This window comes from Rhinolophus sinicus, chromosome 17, assembly GCF_057876585.1.
Source record: "Rhinolophus sinicus isolate RSI-liver-muscle chromosome 17, RSI-T2T, whole genome shotgun sequence".
Taxonomy (NCBI): domain Eukaryota; kingdom Metazoa; phylum Chordata; class Mammalia; order Chiroptera; family Rhinolophidae; genus Rhinolophus; species Rhinolophus sinicus.
In genome coordinates, this window is record NC_142517.1 from 86,754,715 (window position 1) to 86,773,375 (window position 18,661).

The window sequence follows — 18,661 nt, forward strand, 5'->3', positions numbered from 1 at the left end:
TGGTCCTCCACCTGACCAAAATTTAGCATTTCTAACGAGTTCTCAGCTGATGCCAATTTTGCTGCTCTGGGGACCACTCTGTAAGAATCACTGCTGGTAGAAGAGAATGCAACATCAGTCAGCCATGTCTGTGGCCAACTCCATCTTTTGTCTCTGAAATCAGGCAAGTCTGGCTCTCTCAATTTAGATATATTAGATCCACTCATGTTCTGCATTTGTAGGGAAAACTTCATGGCATTATGGTTTTAGAAGAACACATCTGATTTTTCAGTTCCACCTATTTATTAGCTGTGTGACTTCAGTCAGGTTATTGAACCTTTTGGAGCCTTAGTTTCTGAAGAGCAGTGTTCTTACCTGCCGTTGTTTAACAATTAGATTACACATATACAGTAGCTGGTACACAGTAATTTAGTAAACAAGAAGCCATTTCTTCTCTAGTGTGCAGCAGCCATAAACAAGGAATGACTCTCTCTCCCACTGTTTTTATTCCATGTACTGCTGTGTTGCCTCCATTTCAAATCTTGATACATAGCCCAAACTTCTGTTATCAGTGGATTCTTGAAATCAGTATGGATCTTACATTAAATTACGCTATGAGAAGCAACCTAATTTGTTTATCTTGGAAGCGTAGTTAGTAATATTTAATTGCATCCCAGAATGCCTCAGGTTTCAGAAAAGAAAAAATGGAAAGTGTAGATAACCATAATAACTTTATCTAAATACCTCAATACATTTATGTAATAGTCTAAGATCATATGACCATAGATTTGTCTTCCACCGAAGTTTGCAGAAGGCACTATCTCACACTGACCCCATTTACCTGAAATGACTTTAATAACCACCATTCTATTAATGTGCAATTCCTGCATATGGACATTAAAGTAATTTCTAAAAAAGGTCTACTTTATGTAGATTTTTTTTCTATATTATAGTTTTCTAAAATCATTCAATCTGAATGTGGTAATATTAACTCAACTACCTCATTCTCTTATGACACATAATAGAAATTTCTTACTTAATATATACTTTAAGCCTAATTACCGTTGAACCACTGTGCTACATAAAACTGAACACTTCATTACCAACAAGGACATTTTATTGAACAAATCTATGTACAGTACAAAAAATTTCTTGAAATGAGACACTATTGTTGATTTATTGCAGTTCAATGGCTCAGTTTTAATTTGTACTCTTATAAAATGCAAAGTAAAATAATTTAATGTTCAACAAGGAAGCACAAATTTCCTTTCTTGCTGAATCTGTAATCTTTCACATATTAACAATTCCAAAATGCATATGCAGCATTTAGTCATTCTGAAAAGGTGTTTTACAGTACCAAATAAATTAAAAAATAAACACTATCATCCCTTTTAGGTTTTTCATCCATACAACTGTTTAAACCAAACATAAAAGGAGTAGGGCCGAACCTTCAAGTGATTTCAGAAGAATCACAAGTTCAATGTTATAAATTATCTACTCATTATATAATTGATGGTTTTTAAAAAAAAGAATATGGCTAAAGCCCAAAGTACCAGTGTCCTTGTCCACGGAGATTCCTTTTCTACCTCCTCCATAATATCTCAGCAGCAAAAACTTAGATTTGTTATTTTCTTGACCTTATTGAAATAGCAGAAAGTTAATATTTACTGTTTTGAAGGAAATTATTTAAAAACAAAGGATTGAAACTTGGTCCATGTGAAATAGACACATCCTCAAAATAGGAGTAGAAAGAAAAAGAGAAGAATCTGAGGAATAAGAAAGCTTTCTTTTCCTCTGAATCCCAAATTAGAACAGTTGGAACTTTATGCACCCTCTAAAAGCAAACCGATGTAAGTTTATGTTCTATAAAACATACATAAAATGTACACTCTTTCAATAGCAATTATTTGAAAAGTATACAAATAGGTTAGAACAGTGTGGTCAAATAGAATTTTATAAAACATTCCTTGACTTATTATGTATAAACTGATTTGATCTCAGTCTTTCAGAAATAGTTTTCTCTTAGCAACACAAAGGTAGAACTAAAACCTCAAGTTAAAAACAAAAAAATAACGAGTGGAGTATGTTTAAAACATCTTGGTATGAACTGCAAAATGAATAAAAATAATTTGCAGACATAGATTTATGTTGATAGTTATATCTTACAAAAAATAAAGTTAAAAATGTGATAGAATGTTAAGTTGTAATTTTAAATTTCTGGAAAATGTACAAAGCAGAAATTATATTTCAAAAAAAGTCATTCTCCAAGTGAACTAGTTTCCAAACAGACTTTTTATTCCATATTTTAGACTGAACTGAAACAGAACTCAAGTATTATAGTTTTAGTATCAGGAAGTATGGAAACATTTATTTTTAAGCTGACAAAGAATTGAAAAATCTAATTGTGTTTACTTAAGTTATTTAAATGTAAATTCCACAGCCTAATGTAGGCTACATAAAAAAAAAAAAAAAAAAAAAAAAAAGCAAAACTGAATTTGATAGGAATGGATTTATGAATTGCATAGTAGTGAATGCCCATGATAAACTCATAAGACTGGGAAAATTTTTTTCAGATGTCTGATCTGTCATGACCTAGAAGTCCTAATTTAATAAAGTCTCAATGCTACCCTAGTAGAAATGTCCCACTTGCTTGGTAACTTCATTCAAGAAGCTTTAATATCCAAAGATTTATAATAGTAGTGCCTGATGAGATTATCTGCCTGAACAAAAATGTGTTAGTTGGAATAACTGGAATATTTGGTTGACATTGGTACATTAGTAGCTCAGTTTTTGAAGAATTTGCTTTTGCATTTTTGTTCATTTTTTTCCCTGCTATAGATTAACACGCTATTAGGTAAAAGGAGGTCTTTAAGCTTCCTCTTTTAAAGAATGTACAAGTGGAACACATCTGAGAGGGTATTTTAGAAAACATTTTTTGTTTTAACAACTTATTAAGTTACAATCTTCCTTAGGAAAATTACTGGTCATCAAGGAAAATAAATGCATCAACATATCTTATTGTGTTCTTGTGCAAATTTTTGGTAAATATTTCCTCTCATATATAAAAAAATTACTATTCAGACCAAATTCATCACTAATAAATAAGAAAGCATGAGAAGTATGGCTTATTTTTATAATTAACTCTAATTGAATAAAACCAATGAAGTCTTGACCTGATTCTTAGCTTACATATTTTTTTACAGCCAGTTATTTTTATAGGACGATACTTAGATAACTCACATTAATGTCTAAAGGACCTTACTATGAATCATCAAGCAATGTCCTAACACTACTCTATATACAAATAGAAGTATCCCAGTGTGCTTATACCATTATTCACATTGAGGAATTTGCAATTCAGTGTTTTCCTTCAACTAGATAGACTTTAATGGTCTTAGATTCCTCGCATCTCTTCCCAGAGTTACTGATGGTACTTTTTCTATTTAATTGACATTGCTGTCTTTTAAATATAACTCATTGGTATTACAAAAGTGGAAAAGTGGAAGGTTCCATCTAAGCAGTTTTGTTTTGTTTTCTAATTTTCAATGCTGGCATGCCATTCATTGAACTTTGACCTATCTGGAAACAAGTTACAATCTTTTATGGATAATATTGGTGGTAAGTCAAGTTATATTTTCACGTATCAGTTTCTAAATTATAATAAACCAAATAGTAGTTATTCCTTAAACGATGTTTGACCAAAAGGGAGGACATAATCTGAGTATGCATGACAAGAAAACAAATCCCATAAAATACTTGTTTATTGATACACCAATCCCTCCCCCTTTTTAAATAATGGATTAACTTCCCTTTCTGTAAGGCCATAGCTGGTTTCTTTCTAAGTTGCCTGAACATGTTTCTCACATAAGCAAAACTGAACATGCTGCTATCAATCATCGTGAACTTTTTTAAAACTGGTTTTCTGGATAACTGGTACTTTGGGAGTTTTGTAATAACCCTTTTGGAATCTAAACCAGCACATCCCCTCTGTGAGTTCATTCTAGACAATGTGCTTTGTCTTCATCTTTAGTAATCCGAGACCCCTCTAAAATTAAGGCCATCAGGGACATAGCAAACTGAAGATGCGTTTCTTGTAGTGTTTGTTCACACTACTGCTTGATCGACAGATCTTTCTGAAACGTTTTTATCAGGCACCTGTAAAACAGAACATGTCTGTTAATTCAAATTTTATAGATGTTCAACTGGAATTCTAAGTCAGATTCCTGTTTATTTATACCCTTTCTCATTCAAAAATCACTAGTATCAGTAGAAAGGCAAGTTCTTTTGCTCAAATTTTATTTTTCAGTTATTTTTTTATTCTCTTTTACTTGTTTACGTAATAGAGGCTCAACTTCACTGTTTATATTCTGGCATGCAGATGAAAAACTTCCATCATAATTACTTTGTTTCTAGAACTTTATTGCATGAAACTTAGAATGAAGAAAAGCCTCAAATACAGTGAAAGAGTATAATCAAAGAGTATGAAAAACCTGTGTACATGTTCTGGCTTCCACAAATTCATAGGCCTGTGCCTGTGCAAATTACTTAGCCTGTGAGTTTCAGTTGCTTGCTCTATAAAACAGGAATAATAACATCACCTCATGACGGTTATATGGATTAAAGGTAATGATGTATAGGGCAGTGCCTTATTATCTGTGCTATACAAATGTCTTTTTTTTTTTTTTAACCTCAAAGACCTATGGCCTATTCTTTTTCTACAGATATACCTACTGAGAAGATAGAAGACTTACTTTCATCATCTGAATCAAATCCAAAGAGTGTCTGACATTTCTTTTGTGCAAGGTGAGCCTCAAGTGCTTCTGCATTACAGTAGGTTGTCAGGCATTTACCACATCTTAATCTTTTCATTGATTTTTTACAAACGTTATCTTGATCAGAACAGGGATCTATTCTATCAGTCAGAAATTTTCTGCGTTTTGGCATACTGAGGTACCGTTCATCAAGGTAACTGGGAGGCAATGGTCTGACATATGGCTTTGATAAAATTAAGCCATATGAAGTATGTTCATTCGTCGGATTTGGTTTGGAAGGTGCCTGAGATACTGGCGGGGTACTGTGTTCTTGTGATACAACACTGGGTAAAATGGAACCGTTTTCTGTCCTGATTCTATTTGTATCAATTTTCAAAGCAGGATCTGATGAAACTAAAGGTGTCTGCTCTATTCCACTATGTCCATTGACTAAATCACTAATACTACAATTATTTTCAGAATTTGGCTCTATGTCAGGCATCTTTTGGTCTGTCAAGCTTGTATCAGAAACAGTGTCATCAGAATGTTCATTTCCATTCTGAACTAAACTGTCTGTTTTCTTTTCCATACTTTCTATACACGTCTTTGGTTCTGTAGAATCTTTTTTTGATTTGCTAGTAGAAACTGGCAGACTAATAGCTTGTTTCTCATTACTTGATGAGTCTTTTTCCTGATGATTAGGATTTGAGTCTGTAAGAACATCCCAAAGAATTGCTTCACTTGGTTGTGCAGATAATTCTGGTGTTTTACTTAAATAGTGCTGGGCTTCATGTTCATATAGCAGAGGAAGATCTTCGAAAAGCTCATGGCATTCTGGAAAACTACACTGAGCTTGAAATATCCTGTGACTTTTTGTGTGCTGAGCAAGCTGGAATGGCAGCTTAAATGACTCATTGCAATTAAAATGCAAACAAAAGTACACATTTGGATAGCTGTGTCTATTAAGGTGATCTATAAAATGCTGAGAATCTTCAAACTGCCTTTGACAGAACTTGCATTTTCCCTTGCTCCACTTCATTACCGTCTGCCGCACGTTTAAGTCAGTTGGATGTACAGTCCTTGCATGTTTATTTAGAAATCCAATTCTTTTAAATATTCTCACACAGCCAAGAGCAGGGCACTTAAAGTTTCCTTCTTGATCTGTAGCATATATGTCTTTGGGATGGCACACAGTTCCATTGATTTTATGAAGCACTGATGTTTCCTGATTCAGGTCATAATCATCTTCATAATCACCTTCTTCCTCCTCTTCCTCCTCATAGTCATCCTCACATAGAGGTAAAGGCTCCAATACATTATTTAAAGAAGTATCAGGACTGCCATTTTCAATAACGTTTTCAGTAACATCTCCCGATACACTTACGGGAATTTCAGTGAATTCAGCCACATGTGCCGGGATGACTTCTTTGTTTCCATCACTGCAAACATCAATAGCCTGTACTTCCAAATCCTTATCAGAATTCCCATTTTCAAATGAAATGAAAGAATCGGAACAATTTATTTCTTCCAAAGCAGGGATTTCCTGATCGTCCTGTTGAGCTGCAGCAATCTGCTGTCTCTGTATTTTCTTAACATGATTCTTTAAATGCTTCTGCATAAGTCCTCTGTTTCTAAATTTCCTACCACATATTACACATGAAAAACTGCCCTTTTTCTGATGAGCCTGAGCATGCCTTACAATGTGACCACCTAGGAATTCCTTGTTACATAACACACACCGATGCCTTGGGACATTGTGGTCTACTTTGGAAGCATTCGGAGCGGTAAGGTTTTTCTTCGTATGACTATGACCTTTAGGTTGCATTCCAGATATGTCATCAGGATCAAGCTCTCCAGTACTCTGATCTGTAAGAGAGTCAAGCCCTTCATCTAAACCCTGCTGTTCTACAGCCCTTTTCAGATTACGTGTAGAATTTTCCAGTGTATTTTCATTTAGAAATCTAACCGCTGATTTATCACTCAGTAATGCTACACAGTTTTTCTTTATCATTACAAAGTTCCAGAATTCAGGATCAAAAAACAATCCCTTTTTCAAAATTGGAAGTAATTCAAAACGAACACGATTTTGAACACTACTGGTGCCTTCGTTATACTCTTCATCTGGACGTTTGTAAAGCTTTTCAACAATATGATAAGCTTCCAAGGAACGCTCAAGAAAAAATATTGAGAGTGCACAAATCCTGAGGATTTCCAAATCATTTGGCAAAAAATGTGCAATTGTTTTATAAATCAGACATTTAGTTTGGGGATCATCATGAAGGTCCAGTTGTAGAGCACAACCACATATTTCAACACAAATTTGTAAGCCTTCTTCTTCAACCTGTAAAAAGAAAAAACTATTACTACTAAATACCTTTTGAAAAAATACTAATTTATCTTTTTAACACATTGTGGGAAACGAGTAAACTCGTCATATCGCCTCTAGTTGGAACCGGCAAAAATTTTGCAAAGTAAATAAATAGAGACCTCTTTTTAAACTAAAACACTGAAAGTTTCATAGAAAAATATCAAGTAGATCGAAAGATATGAATATTTTACGGAAAGTCTAATTTTGGCGAGAAAATGTCAAAAAAGCCCCGCGTTACGACGCGATTTGGCGGGAAAATGCCCACTTACAAAGTGTTAAAATACAACTCTGAAATGAAAGTTAAATAAACACAGTATTTCAAATGTGGAATTTTTCTCAATGGGTAGCCATAACGCTTTTTTAAAATACATAATTAAAACTTTCTTGAGAAAAATCTGGAAAAATAGCATTTTCGCTTCCAATTTATTTAATTTTCAAGTTTATCAAGCCCTACTAACCATTGTATAAAATGCTTCATAAACTTATGAAGATTAAAGTTTCTTACAAGTCTAGACCCGTTTATTATTTAAGTACCAACCTCACATTTTGTTGAAGGGTTAAATTTTATGTATTTAAACATATTAATTTTTATGTTAAAAAATAACCAGTTTTTGTTTTTCTTTTAAGCCCTACTTATGGAAACTTTTTCATATAGCTGCATTACATGGTATTACCTATTTTTACTTAAGTAATAATATTTATCAAAATAAGGGAAGAAGGGTAGGCCACATGAAGAGGGCAATTACAATCTTTACAAATTTAATAAGGTATCAGAATAATGAACCTACTGGAAGTTACCTGAAAATTATTCAAGCTTTGAAACTTTTTGATGACTCAAAAATCACTGCATCAGCTTTTACTCGGGAATGTGAGTTAAAACTAACTCAAGTTATAAACAATGCCATTAGTGATCTGGAATAATCTAAATGCTTATTTAAAGATGCAAAAATAATATGTCTTTAAAATTGTGTGTGTGTACATCATACTGCCTGCTGATGGGGTATTATACATGACAGAGAGGAAGACTACCTTACCATCCTCATGTCTTCTTAGTCCCTTATAACCCTGCTTAAGTACTGTCAGTTCCATAAGCAGACCTGAACTTTGCATATCATACTCTCACTTTATCTAGCTGGTAAATCCCTACCAATCTTCTGTGCATTCTTTGAGAATCAGTTCTACTCTGAAAGTTTTTCTCACCATTCATTCTGGCCCCTGCCCTGGGGTAACGTTAATCATTCCCTATTTTTCCCACTGAGAATAACTTATACTTACTTCTAAAAAGCATATATATATTGTTTTATAACTATCTGTTTTATAACAGGTAGTTATAAAACTATACCTCTGACTTTGAATTCTTAAATTCCTAGGAATCACTTTTGAGTTCCTAAATAATAGTGTCTCATTTTATTGTATACTCCTATGGTTAGCACAGAAGTTGGCATATAGTGACCTTTGAGCAAATGTTTACAGAATGAATGAGATCAGATCTATTCCACCAACTTTAGTTTTCTCCTATAAAGCTATCATTTTCAGCTTGGAATCCTTTTCTGAATTCAAATTTCCTATTTCTAATTGTCTGTTACAATTAGATATTCCCAGATAAAACAAATTCAAAATTCACTGCTTCATAATAATTGTTTCTCTTTCTCTTATGTTCTGTCTGCATTCTCTCTTGAATCATGAAGTTATAATGTACCCAATTGCCCAAATTTAAAAATTTCAGGATCACCACAAAGGACAAAAGGCAACATTGATACTTCCTTACATGCAATCCTTTAACGATTCCAGTATATTTATGGACTGAAGTTCCAACGTTTAGTGTGTCATTCAAGTCCCTTAGAATCTCCAGCACCCCACCCACCCACCTCCTGTAGTCCCTCCTATTAGTTTGATCTCTTACACACTCCCACTAGGTTTCTCTGCTACCCTATTAAAGCCACTGGACAGTTGTGAGAAACAAATATTAAAACGAGGCAAAAGTGCTCTGTAAAATACAAAATCCTCCACAATTGTTAGTATTATCCTCTTCTATCATTCAAAACTCAGCTGCAAGCATCTTCCTCTGTAAAGCCTTTTCAGGTATGCCATCTGTGCTGTCTTCTTCTGAACTCATACTATATTGTCTGCCTCTTTTCACAGCACCAAGGCATATAAATGATCTATTCCATCAGACAAAAATGTTTTAGTAGAGAATAAACAATTAAGCATATTTTTAATATTTATTTCATCTTTGAATTTTTCTTCCTGTAATGTATTCTTAGGTTGACCAGACTTGTGAAAATAAGAAAGCTTCATGATAATTGGCTGATCTTCACCTATATTATAGACTTTCTATAACAAAGTCTCAATAATTTGGTGCAAATGAGAATCATACTCATATGTAAAAAATAGAGATACATCTTTATTTTTTAAAAAGTTTTACAGGAGATTCTGATATACTTCAAATGTTGAAAAGTGTTCTACAGCATAGTCTGCTTGGTTTTCTCCCCTTTTTTGGTGTGGAGAGAAGTTAACTTTGACAATGCATTTGAATGACATTTCACTATTTAAGAATGAAGCTATTAATGCAGTTAGCAAAATAGGAAATAAACCCAAAAAAAACCAAAGCCTGATACAATGCTGCCAACATTGTATCATGGGAATATGATCACTAAATGGTCATACATCTAATGAATGATGTGATAATGAATGTGGTAAATGCATAAATACATAAGAAAAATTAAAATATATTACTTGAAGGATGTCTCCTTATGTACTTAAAAGTAACCCACATACAAATTCAGGTAAAATATAGGGTAGCTTTATCTTTCCTATCTTTGTATTCAAACTTCTGTTAATACTTGAGGGGGAAAAGTTTAAGGATCTGCAGATCCATTTTCATGTCTATGTAAGAGTCATATGTAGAATTGTACTCACTTGTAAGTGGCCCACGAAAAATTTGCTTTAGAACTATTTTTAAAAACAGGTAATGGGTTTGTATTACTTCAAATAAACACTTCAAAATTTATCCTTAAGCTTCAAAAATGCCTCAGTATTCATGGTTCCTTTTCACCTAAAAACCAGACTTAAAACTATGAACTGTATTTCTCTGTAACAGTGAAAAGATATTGCCTATAAATATATAAAGTTCATCTGCAAACCAGTTATGATTCTACAAACAGGACTTAGGATAGCGTTAAAAGTGACAAACTTATTTAATTATATGAAAAGAGAAAATAGCTTCTTGGAAGAAACTGTTACCATATTAAATTTTAAGTAACACTAAATTCGCTTTTACTCTGCCTTTTTTTAGTTATGTTTATTTATGTATATCCTTGTACCATGTTGGGAGTTTGAGGTGGAGGGGAGGGGAGGGTGTGATATATGGAGAATGTGGCCTTAAATTCCTCCTTCTCTTCAATTTTATAATCAAATAAATATCGTAAGAGATTATCGTAAGAGATTCAAGTTTCAGTGAACTGTCATTTAATTTTCATTTTATATGAAGGGGTAAATATATCCTATTTACCTCATCTTTAATGATTTTCATGAAAGGAAATATGACTCTCACATTAGTTGCTGTTCTTAAAAGCTGGTAGCATTGATCTACAAAAACTTGTTTTGAAGGATTAGACTTAAGCTGAAGTTTACTCCATATGAAAATCAACTCCCTGTAAATGAGAAGAAAAGAGAAATATCAAAAATACAGTTTATTCAAATACAGACATTACCTATCTTTCGCTGATTCTATAGTGCCCTGACTGAGTTGTGTACAAACTGGGCATGAATGGATTTTATGTTAAATCCCAAGCTACTTCTGCTACCTATATGTGACTAATAGAAGCTGTGGGAAAAGGTCAGAAATTGTAATTTTGTAGTGGTAAGGGATGACTTCCAATCATATGCTGACAAATCTAAGACATCCCTAGTACTCGATCAAAACAAATTCTAATCCCAATGTACTAATATTAATGATATTATTTTAAAAAATAAACTTTGGCCATTAATATCCTACTTGCAAATTTAGAAATTAATGCAGACTTTCTGCAAAGAAGAAATGGTTCATATTTTTATTTTCAATGTATTAAGATAGCGAAGACTACAGATTAAAGGTGTAAGTATATTATAGTACTAATTCTGAAATGTTTTAGATTACCTGCTTTTCCATTAAAATGCAGTACTTTGAAATAGACAAGCTATGGACCACTTAAATTGTTACACAGGTAGATTCTTTTCTAAAATATGGCCAAGGTTATTAGATGAACAGGGTAGGAGCAGTGGGTATTGAGGCAAAGGAATTCATAAGATACAACTGATATATTTGGATATCACATTTTAACAAATTAGAATTCTTTAAATGTGTCATTAAAGTTACATACAATATCATAATCTAAAAAATATTAAAATAATTGATGAAAAATGTTTTAAAAAAAAAAAGTGATTTACTGAGTAATGTATCCTGAGCCCAGCACATAGAACTATTAAATCTAAGGGCAGCTTGACTATCACAAAGGTTCACAGTCTACTTAGACAATACAGAAAACAAAATGATGGGAAGTAAAACCAAAGTTCCACCTCCATTTCATACTAGCTGTGTGGTGTTCATAAGTGTTAGTCTACCACCCACTTTTTTTTAAAACATATACTCCCGTAGAAAGCTCACTGGGTTTCACAACTTGCTCCCAAATCTCTACTTCTGACTTCTTTACCAATTTCCATGTCTGGGTATATTTCAATTTAGATTGCTTTCTATCACCTTAACCATCTTAGAACAAATGCTATTCCTGTAAAACTATCTTTTCCTAAATTAGTCAATGATACTAAACTTTCCTCTAACCTATTTGAGTCTAACCTGATTATTTTCCACAGGCTTTACATTTCAATTAGATTTCTCCCCACAGCCATACCATTCTTTCTCAACGCTAACCACCTTAGTCCCCTTTAATTTTACATATGTACTTCTACAGTAACATCAAACGATGCTTCCAAGTTCTGGTCAAGATGGCACCGTAGGTATACACTGTGTTTACCTCCTCTCAGGGCCACATCAAAATTACAACTAAACTACAAAAACAACCGTCATTGAGAATCACCTAAAATCTTGCTGACCTGAAACCCTACAACTAAGAACATACAGCGAGGCCACTTCGAGACTGATAGGAGGGGCAGAGATGCGGAACAGGCTGGTCCTACACCCACATGTGACCATTAAAAACTGGGAGATGTACCTCGGCTGTGGAGGACCCCTCCCCCACCCCAGCCCAGGGTTCCAATATGCCAGGGAGAGAAGTCCCCATAATTGATGGTTGTGAAAAGCAGCGGAAATTGTGACTGAGTGAGACGGAGGGCGGTTTCTCTTAAAGGGACCACACAAGGACTTCCTCTAAGCTCCAGTGCTGGGGCAGCGGCTGGAAAGGCAGCAGAACCATATGGTGGGGAACTGAGTATCTGGTTTGGGACGGGGGCTAGAGGGCAGCTTTGTCCTGGACAGAGGAGCTGGCTGAGGCCACTGTTTCTTTGTTGAGTCTTCCCTCTTCCCAGTGTGCAGATGTAGGCAGCTGCCATATCTGAGTCTCGCCGTGTGTTGGCCACACCCTAGTGATTCAAGGCACCATCGTGCCCAACTTTTGGGTACACCAAAGATGCTTCCAGTGGCTTTTTCGTACAAACCACCTGCCTTAGCTCATGCTGCAGACTTTCCTAGGGTCTCTCAAAGGTTCGCAGAACCCAAACAAGCAGCATCTGGCTTGAGCATATCCCGTACCCCTGGCTGAGCATCCCTAAGCCCAGCACTAGCAGCAGGCAGCCTTGCTTCGCAGCTTGGCCTCTCAAGGCACTTCCAAGCACAGCACGGATGGCAGCCATCTATGGATTTCTTTGTGGTTCCTGCCAGGTGGCCCTGAATGGGGCACAGGCTGTGGCTGAACTTAACCTGCAGTGGATCTCTTCCAAGGATCCCTGATGGGCTGGCGCCCCCAAGTAGCCTGCTTTGAAATGAGCTGGAGCATCACCCAGCCGCCTCCAAGAACAACATATCCAAGGGGCTGATTGGGCAGGCACCAGAACACTGCTGAGGCAGATCCTGCTCTGTAGGGTCAGCCCCTGCACCACAATTCCTCCACTATAGTCAGAGGCGGTCCTCAACAACCAGTGAGCCCGAGGGCCAATACCTCTCATTGACATACAAATAGCAACCAAGACTCAACTACAAGAGGAGGGCACACATTACCCACACAAGGGACACACTTGAAGTGCATAGCTCCGGTGATCTGGAAGACTGCGCCACTGAGCCCCACAGCACATCTACTACATAAAGCCACTCTACTAAGATTGGGAGAAATAGCAGACCTAACTTGCTTCTAATGCATAGACGCAACACGGAGAGACAGCCAAAATGGGGAGACAAAGAAACGGGTCCCAAATAAAAACAAAACAAAGCTCTAGAAAAAGAATTAAAGTGGCGACAAGCAATCTACTACACACAGAGTTCCAAATACTGTTTATAAGGATGTTCAATGACCTCAGGGAAAACTTAAAGAGATAGGAAACGTAAAAATGAAGATAGAAAACATAAAAAAGAACAGGTCAGAAATAAAGGATACAATAAGAGAAATGAAGAATACATTACAGGGAATCAACAGATTAGATGAAGCGGAGATCAAACCAGCAATATAGAAGACAAGGTAGCAGAAAACACCCAATCAGAACAGCAAAAAGAAAAAAGAATCCAAAAAATTGAGGAGAGTTTAAGGGGCCTCTGGGACAACATCAAGCGTACCAACATTCGCACAATAGGGGTACCAGGAGGAGAAGCGAGAGAGCAAGGAATTAAAAACCTGTTTGAAGAAATAATGACAGAAAACTTGTCTAACCTGGTGAAGAAAATAGATATATAAGGCCAGGAAGCACAGAGAGTCCCAAACAAGATGAACCCAAAGAGGTCCACACCAAGGCACATCATTAAGTAAAATGCCAAAGGTTAAAGACAAAGAATCTTAAAAGCAGTTAGTTACCAACAAGGGGGCCCCCATAAGACTGTTGGCTCATTTCTCAACAGCAATTCTGCAGGCAAGAAGGGACTGGCAGGAAATATTCAAACTGATGCAAAGCAAGGACCTACCACCAAGATTACTCTACCCAGCAAACCTATCATTTAGAATGGAATGGCAGATAAAGAGCTTCCCAGACAAGAAAAAGCTAAAGGAGTTTATCAACACCAAACCAGAATTACAAGAAATCTTAGAAGGACTGCTTTAAGATGGAAAAAAATATATATATGTATATATATATGAACGATAAAAGGGCAACAACTACATACCTATCAAAAATTACTTTCAATGTAAATGGATTAAATGCTCCAATCAAAAGGGAGGGGAGCTGAATGAATAAGAAAACAAGACCCTTACATACGCTGCCTACAAGAGACTCACTTCAGATTGAAAGACACACACAGACTGAAAGGGATGGAAAAAGATATCTCATGAAAATGAAAACAAACAAACAAAAAGGTAGCAATATTTATACCAGACAAAACAGACTTTAAAACAAAGACTATAATGAGACAAAGAAGGACCCAGTAATCCCACTTCTAGATATTTATCCGAACAAACCCAAAATGCTACTTCAAGGGCACATGCTCATCCATATGTTCATTGCAGCATTATTTACATGAGCCAAGATATGAAGGCAACTTGGGTGTGTGTCCCTGAATGGATGAATGGATAAAGAAGAGGTGGTATATATATACATGGAATATTAGCCATAAAAAAGAAGGAAATATTGCCATCTGCAACAACATGGATGGACCTAGAGAGTACTGTGATGAGTGTAATAAGTCATACAGCAAAAGACAAATGTCATATGATTTCACTTATAAGTGGAATCTAAAGAACAAAATAAACAAATGAAACAGAAACAAACTCAGAGAACATTTTGATGATTGCCAGATGTGTTGAGGGTTGGGGTGAGTGAAAAGGGGAAGGAATTAAGAAGTATAAATTGGTTGTTATGCAGTAGTCACGGGATGCAGGGTATAGCATAAGAAATATAGTCAATAAGATTATAATAACTATGTATGGTGTCAGATGGGTACTACATCTATTGGGGTGATAGATGGGAAAGGCATTGGGGGCAGGGTGAAAAAGGTGAAGGTTAGTAGTTACAAAATAGTCATGGGGATCTAAAATATAGGGAATATAATCAATAATATGGTAATAACTATTATAGTGCCAGGTGGTACTAGTCAGGGGCATCACTTCCTAAATTATATAAATGTTTAACCACTATGTTATACACTTGAAACTAATATAAAATAATATTGTCAACTAACTGAAAAATTTTAAAAGGCAGGAAAAGATCAATAATATTGATAGCATGGTACAGTGTCAGATGGCTGCTGGACTTATCATGGCGATCACTTCTTTAGCACAGGGAATATAATCAGTAATGTGTTAATAACTACGTATAGTGCTAGGTGGGTACTGTTGAATAATTATGATATACACCTAAAACTAATATAATACTGTCTGTTAGCTATATTTTAATAAAAAATCTTTTTTAAAAAATACAAAAAAAAAAAAAAAAGAAACCCAATGTTTCCAGCCTTCCAGATCATTTCATTTAGTGCTTATTCAGTATGTGGCACAGTTGGAATAGCAACCAAAACATAGGTTTTGGAGTCAGAAGCATCAGGATTTGAATCCTGGACACTATTCTAGGTTAGTCTCCTAACTATCAGTTAATTTGCTTCATTTATTCTCACTTTCATTTATGCCGTGTACTGTACTTGGAAAGTATTTCTTTATTTCTAAGGTGAGCTTATCTTTTTCAAAGTCCATATCAAGTGCCTCTTCATGAATACCCCAAACTAAAGTGACAACTACTTCAGAACAGATCTTATCCCTCTTTTGATTTCACACCTTTCACATACTTCCTTGCTTTATTTTATAGGTCCTATTTCCCCAAATATTAATACATTATACATCTCTTCAATGACATATTGTGTAGTGGAAGTAGTGGCAAAAACATGAGACTGAGAATAAGAGAGACCTAAATATCAATAGGACATTATCCAATGGCACTGCCCAGTTTACAGTAAGGTACCCTTTTCTGGCAATAGCCCTAATACACAAGATTGGATGGAACCCCAAGTGGCCATGTCTCCTATGTGACCCTCCTTAAGATATTAATTTAGGAATAGGAAACAGACCCCAGTCAGAGTCCCTGGAATGTTCTCAACTCTAAACTATGAAGTCTGGGGACTGTTGGCATTCCTTCTGGTCTGCAATGGGAGAGACTGGAACCAACTGGCACAAAAGAGACAAATTTTTAAAAAATCCTAGCAATCTCATTGTCCCAGATAGCACTTCTCTTTTAAGGACCAAGAGTATCCCTATCCTTTTTGTGGCTCATGTCATACCCCAGTATCCTTTCAATAAATACAGGCATCTCTCGTTTTATTGCGATTCACTGCTGCAATTCATAGATGTTGCAATTTTTTTACAAATTGAAGGCAAGACCCTCCATGGGTAAAAAGATTATGACTTCCTGTACTGCAATGCTCTCTTTATTGTGGTGGCTAGAACCAGACCTGCAATATCTCTGAGGTACGCCTATACTACATTTTTCCTCAACTAGTATGCTGTGACGTGCAAGCAGACTAGCATAAATTCCAACCTCATTTTGTTAGTAGCTGTGTGACTTTTATCTCTTATCCATAGTTTTCCTATATACAAAAAGAATTGAGAGAGCTAAGTGAAAATATCTAGGTAAAATGTGTGGTATATACTGATGTTTAATTAAAAAACAAGTTTCCTGTATGCTTTCCTTGTCTTTATAATCTTAATTGTACCAAGCAATGAGATTTATTCAATAAATATTTGTTAGTTAGTAATCTGGAAAAAAAAAATGTGTTCTTAAATGCTAAAAGCATTTAGAGGAAGCCTCTTGAGGAAGCATATTAAAAGGAAATGTAGACATGGAATGAAGTAAAAGATGATGGACATTCTTACTAAGGGGTGTATTATAAACATAGAGATATGGATGGAAAAAGGCAAACGGATCAATGGTGTTTAAAGAGATGTGGCATATCTGCAACTGATTTAAAGACAAAAACAGTAAGCAGGAAATTATGGAAAAATATTCAAAATTACATAAATGAATGTTTAACATATTAGAAATGAATATATTTATTCTCCAACTTACTCCAAAAAATTGAGACTCCTTAGAGAGACATTCTTAAGGTACAATATTTTTTTTTCCTCTTTTCTGAAGAGAGAAATCTTACTTCCCTTTGTCTCTGTTAATTCAGGAGGAAACTTGGCAAACAAAATGTAATACTAATTTCTTAATAGATTTGCCAGGAGAGGGCTACCAGTATGGATTTTAGCTTCCTAGCAGTGAAAGCAGAATCTCAGGATGGGGTTATGAAGTTCCATTTTGACTGAATTTACAAAAGGAGTGTCAGGTTTTACTTGTATACTGGGTCTTGAAGGGGAAAAAAAACTTTCCTCTTCAGAAAAGAGGATAAAAAAATATTGTACCCTAAAAACCACTGATAGTCTTCTTTGTGAAGATCTAAGGGAATGTTTATTGAAGCTTATGTTTTCAAACAGAAGGTCCTTCAGGAAAGAGCACCAACTTGGTGTACAAACACATTTCCCAGATAGCTAAGTACTAATAAAAATCATCAAGTTATCGAGTTGCAGAGAATAAGCTATAACAGGGTCTACAGCTATCCTTACAACATAGATTTATTTTCATACTTGACCCATTTATAGTAAGTAATGTTTAATAGTAGAGGCTGTGAGTCAGGCTGCCTGGGTTTGAATCCTGGCTTCATGATTTAATATTGAATGGCCTGGGCATAATATTATCTACCCCATAAAATTGTTGGAATAAATGAGATAATGCACATATAAAGCAGACTATAGGAGGCATTTAGCAACAATTAGCAGCTGCTATTACTGTATTATTTATTATTTATTTAGTGATGGTGACAGAAATGGGGTTAGTAGCTTACTCAACTGGCTTGAGATAGAGCAAGACTGGACTGTGATCAGGTTCTGTCCTAAAAGAGGGGGGATAAAGGGTAAGGTGGTTCACAGACCTTGTAGCTGGAAAGAATCCTGCTCTTCAAGTTACAGTAAAAACCAATTTTTAGAAGCAAGAAAAAGTATCCCAATATTCAGAAACATAGATGAGAGGTGGAAGAAATAGGCACAAGAAGGCAGACAGTCAGAACTCAGCCTACTCGGAAGGACAGAGAAGCAGGCTAAAGATTCCTTTCCAGTTAGGCAGCTGGGAGTCGCACACCCTGCTTCTATTCTTAGAGGGTGACTGTGGTCAGGAGCAGGAAAGATAGGCACTGTTCTATTTTTAAGGTCCCTCCCTAAAGAGTAGAAATTGGTTAGCAAAGAAAAGAAGAAAATACATTTTCCTGCTTCTTGCTGTTTACACTTGATTCCGGTTTACTTAAGACTACATTAAAATAAAACACTAAAGATATCCTGTATAAATAGTTTAATACAGCCAAGGGTAAATAACATTCCTATCCCCATAGGAAAAGATCTACTGTAACAGT

At 35.4% G+C, this 18,661-nt stretch overlaps 1 protein-coding gene across 3 annotated transcripts in view; it reads right to left on the reverse strand.

Moving 5' to 3' along the window:
* Nucleotides 1-1,078: 1,078 nt before the first annotated feature.
* ZNF654 (zinc finger protein 654) overlaps nucleotides 1,079-18,661 on the reverse strand; it is an 88,175-nt gene continuing 70,592 nt past the window's right edge. For 2 of the 3 annotated variants that reach the window (XM_074333262.2, XM_074333266.2), the window contains 3 exons: nucleotides 10,610-10,751; nucleotides 4,731-7,071; nucleotides 3,719-4,134 (listed from right to left, as the gene is read on the reverse strand). In XM_074333262.2, the coding sequence (XP_074189363.1) occupies nucleotides 4,127-4,134; nucleotides 4,731-7,071; nucleotides 10,610-10,751 (2,491 nt within the window). In that variant the 3' untranslated portion in view covers nucleotides 3,719-4,126. Of the gene's footprint in view, nucleotides 4,135-4,730; nucleotides 7,072-10,609; nucleotides 10,752-18,661 lie in introns of all 3 variants that reach the window. The other variant, XM_019745428.3, reaches the window with a different exon arrangement.